Raw genomic sequence first — 6,681 nt, forward strand, 5'->3', positions numbered from 1 at the left:
CCGGGGAACTGGGAAACAGAAGCCAAGCGGGCAGACACACAGCCGCCTCTCCGGCCCATACCCGGGTGCAGACAGGATCCCCACCAGACTGTGAGCCCTCCCATGTCCCCGGCACGCCCGCCCAGCACAAGGCAGGGGTTCAGTTAAGTGTTTGCTGAGCCCAGTGCAGCAGACCACGTCTTTAGCCGACGTCTCTGATTCAGGGTCCATCTGAGACGCCTCAAGAGAGGCATAATCCAGCCCCTCGTCAAGTCAGGCCTGCACAGCAGCCAGCTGGCCAAAGCCGCCCTAGCCAAGGACCAGGCCACACAGGAATTCCTCCTTCCCGCTCCCATGCCAGAGGAAGCAACCTCACCTTATCTCCAAGGAATGATGGGAAAACCAGCCGAATCTCCATTCATTGCCAGAAACTGGCTCTCAAAAGAAGCAGGTGGCAAAAGAAATGGGCAGGGATGGCCACCCTACTATAGTTTGTTCTGTTTCTGCATTAGATTGTTTGCTTTCAGAATGGGGCAGTCTCTCTGAATGGGCTCCTGTCCAAAGGCCAGACAGCAATGTGCCCCTAGTAGGTGCTCAGCAAACCCCAGCCCCTTCCCTGGTTCCCTTCTGCAGTGACATGCAATGGTGATGGGGTTAGGAGACCACCCAAGGGACCCAGGACACCCTGATATCTTCAGACTCCAGGACACACCCCTGAGAGGAGAAGCGTCCTCCAGGTGGACACGACACCAATGCCATTGGCAAGAATGCCCTGCATTTCTGAAACATTCACACTCAGGCCGGCGTTTTCAATAGGATACATTATGTACACAAAGATCATTTCACAGAAGCACCCTTGACTTAACAAACATCTCACACAGGATAGAGACGCTTATGAGGTCTCCGCGGTCTCAAAGGTCTTTTCCACAACACCCACCAGGCTGGCCGCCCCTGTGAGGGACTCGCACTTACCAACAGCTATTCCAGGTGGGCCTCCAACCATGCCCCCGGCGAAGGCCATGGCCCCTGTGACCAGGGCGCCCTTCCCAGAGTGCTTGATGGCCGCCTTCATCTTCCTCTCCTCAGAGATGGAGCAGAGCAGCTTCATGACGTCTCCTACCAGGATGGGCATCTTGGCACACCTCAAAAGAAGCATTTCAGAGGCAGACATTCAATGGGTGTCAGAGTATTTCCATCCAAATGTTACTCTCCCAGAGTTTTGAGGAAGAGTCCTCATGTTTCAGTAGAGAACAGTAGCTCCACCGGAGGCATGACAGGACTCCATCATGTGAAATGTTGTCACAGACAAAGCAGGGTAGCATTTAGTTAATAAGCAAACAGAATAGCAGAATGGGTGAAAGGCCTTCCCTGCCCGCTGCGTAACTCCTGACTTATGACAGATCACGGAGCAACCCCAGCCGCAGACCCCACCGGTTCCTCACAAGGGAGGTAAGTCTGACCTGTCTTGCATCAGCAGCCCTCCTGCTGGCTCGGGCGTGCCTGGTGGGCAAAGCTGGGCAGGGTGCAGAGGGTCCCGGCCTTGAGTCCGCTTTTGTGTGACTGTGCAACTGACCTCATGCCAAGGCAGTAAAGGGGAAAGTACTGAGTTGTGTGACCACACTGGCCTCGTGTCCACACTTGCTTGCCGTGTGACCCTGAGCAGACTGTCATATTCCCTACCTGTACAATGGAGACAAACCACCTACAAGCCGGATTCTTGCAAGGTCTAAGTAGAATGGATGCAAAGTGCCCTGTGTGAGTCTGGAACACTGCAGGCCCTCAGACATGTGGCTCTAAATGGACATTCTGCTACTGATACGCACCCCTTTTTTTCTATAGGCAGCCAATCCTAATGCCAATCCAGTTCTGCATGTGGGGTATTAAAGGCAGAGACAGGATGACATGGTGATATGAAACAACCAGAGAATAAAATACGCCAAAAAATCCCACAGGGCTGCTTATGTTTGGACAGATAGACGGATGGGTCTTTGGAACAATGACCTTAGAAAAATTCTCTGAGGGCAGGAAATTGTTTGCCACCCTGGGGGAACTGGCAGGCAGGCAGGGCAAGGGCTGGGTGGGCTCTGCCCCAGGGCTGGCTGTGAATGGAGAGCTGGGACACTGACCCTGCCTGGGCTGGGAAGTCAAAGCAAAGTGGCCACGAGCTGCCGCTTCTCCTTCTGGCTTCAGCTGAACCTGAGACCAGTGGGCACTTCCTTCCCATTCAGGGCTGACACATGCTACAGTCGCTAAAGGAACCCAACAAAGTTTGGGGCAGACCCTGTTGCTCAACATCTTTTGGTTACATCTTTTCTTGACCCAAGGATCATCCAGAACCAGCCTCTGGTGTAAAATTGCCCTCCCAATCCTGGGAGAAGAGTTTGAGCCCTTAGAATGAGTCTGTGAGCCTGCTGGATCACTACAGCCAGGTTTCAGAACTTCAGTGTGGTCCCTGGAGAGTTAAGAAGTCTCCTGTGCTCTGGCCTCTGCAATATTTTTAAGATCAGTGATTCTCCACAAGGGCATAGAAACCACTGACGACCTTGCTATGTACAGCCAGTAGGAGTGGACTGAGATTGTGCATTTAGATCAAGCCTCCAACTGGCCTTCTAACCCCATTGCGGACAGCAAGACTCTAAGAGAGTGTGACCCAGGACATCTGACCCGTTACTTAGTCCTCGAGTTCAGAAATTGCAAACAAGCATCCCCCCAATGTCTGTTTGGCCAAATGGGGTATAGCAAAGGAGGGCAGGGCCGCTCAGGGGACTGGAGGAGAAGTCAGGTGCGCCTGTTCCTGCACTGGCTACATGTGTCCCGGCCTTGCCAAAGCACCTCCCAGCCTCCAGGCATATTTGCTCACTACTGGCAACCACCTGCAGACAGTACATGCTCCCTTCTCCTGCCTGGAAGACAGCCCACTGGAGGATCTGTCTACAAGTGTCCCAATAATAAAATAGCATTATAACAGCAAAGGGATTGCACATAACAGAAGTTACTAAAAAATGAGGAGATGGAGGGTGGGACTTGATTTACCCAGTAGCCACAATCCTGTGAAGCAATGAAAATAAAATGAGTTTTATTTCAAATACTCATTTATTTCAAATTTGATAACCAAAGTCATTTAATTTCATGATAAAACCTTCCAAAAGCTAAACACCCTCCTGTAAGACATCTAATCATTGTATAATTTATATCTGGTTTACATCTAGCTTTTTATCTGTCAGTTATGCTGGGGAAGAGGGAGAGACAAAGCTCCTGTGCTAGGAAAGCCCCTCTGGAGGCTGCAGTGGGCTTCCCGTTTCCAGGCACATGAAGACCGCAAGCATGGTCTGCAAGGCTGGCCTCCTGGCCGGTGCACGCTGCCCAGACACCACGCCTAAAACTGGTTTTCTGCAGAATTATGATCTGAACTCTTGAAACCATTTCTGCACAGCAAGAAAACCCACGTGAAAACAGGGGAGGAAACAGCCACTTCACACTCTATTGTCCATCAAAAAAACCCCACAAAAAACACAAAAAACCTACCGTCCAACCTGCTCTGAATGACTTTATATAAACCCACAGGAAGGGCGCCTGGGTGGCTCAGTCGGTTGAGCGTCCGACTTTGGCTTAGGCCATGATCTCCCGGTTCGTGGGTTCAATACCCGCATCGGGCCCTGTGCTGACAGCTCAGAGCCTGGAGCCTGCTTCATATTCTGTCTCCCTCTCTCTCTGACCCTCCCCTGCTCGTGCTGTCTCTCTCTGCCTCTCAAAAATAAAAATAAAAAAACCCACAGGAGCTAATTTGGCATCATTGTACAAATGCTGTTCCCAACCTCCACTTTGCCCAGGCAGATCAGCACAAAGCCCAGTCCCAGGGCTCTGCAGAACTGGAGGACCAGCAGGGATCACGGTGTGTGGGAGGGCAGGGGAGGAAGCGGCCCAACTCTGGCTGGGCTCAATGGTTCTGCACCACAGGAAGAGGTGGCATTGTGTCTGCCTCAATCCTAGAGAAAGCTGGCTTAATTTCCTGGCAAAAATCATTTTAGAAGCTAGAGCATCAATAGACTCTTATGGAAGAAAGGTATGTAACCCCATCTCCTGAGTCCTTGCTAAAAAGCTCAGCCTCCTGACTTCTCCAGGCGGGCCAGATTGAGGGAGGAGGCAGTCCTGCTCCTTCTCCCACTCCGAGCTTGCCTTTGTCTGTAAGCAATGGGGAAGTGAGTCAGGAGGGAGGGGGGAGGAAGAGGACTCTGATGGGGACAGACCTCAGAGGGTGAGAATGGGGCCTCCCCTCCCATATCACACCTATTTCAGAATCAGATTTGCCCATGAAACAGGTTCTGGTCACAGAAAGCCCATCTGCCAGCCACAGGGAAGGCAAATGCCAACTTGCAGCCCTGGTTTCTTGCACGCACCAGGCTGGTGTGCTGATCACAGCAAGGTTCTGGGAAAGAAGGAGATGAGCCCATCCGCGAGGCTGCAGCTCAGCTTTCTGAGACGGACCAGATTGTGAGAGAGGAGAGAGGAGGCCTTCAGAGCTAACACAGACCTCCACGCACCCTGCTTTAAAAAAAAAAAGAAAACTAGAAAAGTGGAGCCTCTGAAGGGCCCAGAGTGAGCTTGCTCACCTGCAATCTTAAGTACTTTCTACCTGTCTGCTGGAATTTATAAAACTCCACCGTATGCACTGCCTCTTGTAAACCCTGTCTTCCCGCCTCTGTATGCCCTGGTGCAAAGGTTACACGTGGACCCCATCCATATTGTTAGATTAGCCCATAGACTTTAAAAACTTGGTTGATTGGAGCGCCTGGGTGGCTCAGTCATTTAAAGCGTCCAGCTTCAGCTCAGGTCATGATCTCACAGTTCATGGGTTCGAGCCTTGCGTCGGGCTCTGTGCTGACAGCTAGCTCAGAGCCTGGAGCCTGCTTCGGATTCTGTGTCTCCCTCTCTCTCTGACCCTCCCCTGCTGGTGCTGTCTCTCTCTGTCTATCAAAAAAACAAACAAACAAACAAAAAAAAACCTCGGCTGATTGCCAGCATTTAAAGTTCTGATTTCACATACATCTAGTTTCGGATTTCTCTTGAAAAATCAAAAGATCAGGGTGCCTGGGTGGCTGAGTCAGTAAGCATCTAGCTCCTGACTTCGGCTCAGGTCATATCTCGCAGTTGGTGAGTTTGAGCCCCCAATGGGGGGCTTCACACTATCAGTGAGGAGCCTGCTTGGGATTCTCTCTCTTCCCCTTTCCCTCTTCCCCTCCACCGCCCATGCTCTTTTGCTTTCAAAATAAATAAATAAACTTTAAAAAAGAAAAAGAAACCAAAAGCGCCAGCCACCCTGGACTATCTTCCTGTACCACTGAGGCCAAAGGGAAGCAGGTACTGCCTTCTCTCTGTCACAGGTGGGGGCAGATTCCTACCTGGCCCATAAAAGGCCGCTCCGCAACCTCTCAAAGTCTGTTTTTTTAAGGCTAAAGAAGCTACCTGTTCTCAGCAAACTAATTCGCCCCTTCTAAATCATTAACATCCATTCCTGATAATCTCCAGACTTTGAAAGGACACAGGTCTGAACAAAAACTGACTCCGTGACAGGCTTTAAGTTTCCCCTCTGAGCTTAAAGGCCTAAGTTTCGGTTTCCCAGAATCATTAGACAATAACAGGAAAAAGGCACGTACTGCTCAACAAGCGACCACCCTCACAGCACCCAGTCAGAAGCGGCCAGCTAACACACTTAGCATTCCTAAGGACAGGTCTGGAGATGGAAACTATAGAGAGTTACCTGTTGTTTAATGCTAGACTAACCAGTTACTCACCCCACGTGGGGGTCCTTAGCCCACCTTGTAATTCATTATTTGCAAAGAAACACTAAATGTCGTGACTGGGTCCTGCCAAAAGCAACGAACCCTCTGGACAATGTGTATGGTTAAAAATTGTTCCTAAGGCTGTTATGCGATAATGATCGGATCACTGTACCTCTGTCATAATTTTCCGTAACCCCCTTTTCCCAAACCCCATAAAAACCCTACCCCGCCTTTGTTCGGGGCTCTCAGCACGGATCCACTGCGCTGGTGAGGTCTGAGAGCCCGAGCTTAAGCCCGAAGACATGCCCTTCGCTTTTGCCTACGTGACTCAGTCTCCCCGGTGGTCTCTGGTTTTGGGGGATACTGCGATCTGGGCATAACAACTTCTCCCACAGGGTGAGTCCAGGGGTGCTGACTCATCCGGTATCCTAGCCAGGGCTCTGTCCCGCATATATAACACTTGCCCCCCACCCACGTACCTGGGACACTGAGGAGGGTGATACCCACACACCGGGGTGCTGAGGAGGGCACGTACCCTTGGCTAACTGAGGAGGTCTCACACTCACACACACACACACACACAGCCCGGTCACTGCATGGCGCCCCGCAGCGTGCAGGGCCCCGGAGTCAGGCAGCGGGTTCTAACCCCAGCTCGGCTGCTACTGCTTACTTCTGGTGTGACGTCAGCCTCCCCGTGCCTCAGTGTCTTCACATGGAAAATGAACACCCAGGCACCTTCTCGCTGGGCCCGGCAGCCCGCAGGCCTCCCGGCCCGGCCTCACCCGCGCGGCGCCTGCGCACGGAGGCTCGTCCCCCCTGGGAGGCAGCCAGCAGTCCGCGTCCCCGCCGGGGAGACCCAGATCCGCCCGACTCCGGCCCCCGCGCCCCCGAGCGTCCCCAGGCCCCGGCGGCAGCCCTGGCC

The 6,681-nt window shown here is 52.3% G+C and overlaps 1 protein-coding gene across 2 annotated transcripts in view; it reads right to left on the minus strand.

The window, feature by feature from the left end:
- Window positions 1-6,643, minus strand: part of LOC115280239 (protein C19orf12 homolog) — a 15,255-nt gene extending 8,612 nt beyond the window's left edge. The window contains exons 1-2 of one of the 2 annotated variants that reach the window (XM_029925002.1): window positions 6,430-6,643; window positions 952-1,121 (exon numbers count right to left, since the gene is read on the minus strand). In XM_029925002.1, the coding sequence (XP_029780862.1) occupies window positions 952-1,111 (160 nt within the window). In that variant the 5' untranslated portion in view covers window positions 1,112-1,121; window positions 6,430-6,643. The remainder of the gene's footprint in view (window positions 1-951; window positions 1,122-6,429) is intronic. The other variant, XM_029925001.1, reaches the window with a different exon arrangement.
- Window positions 6,644-6,681: the final 38 nt, after the last annotated feature.

Source organism: Suricata suricatta, chromosome 16, assembly GCF_006229205.1.
Source record: "Suricata suricatta isolate VVHF042 chromosome 16, meerkat_22Aug2017_6uvM2_HiC, whole genome shotgun sequence".
Taxonomy (NCBI): domain Eukaryota; kingdom Metazoa; phylum Chordata; class Mammalia; order Carnivora; family Herpestidae; genus Suricata; species Suricata suricatta.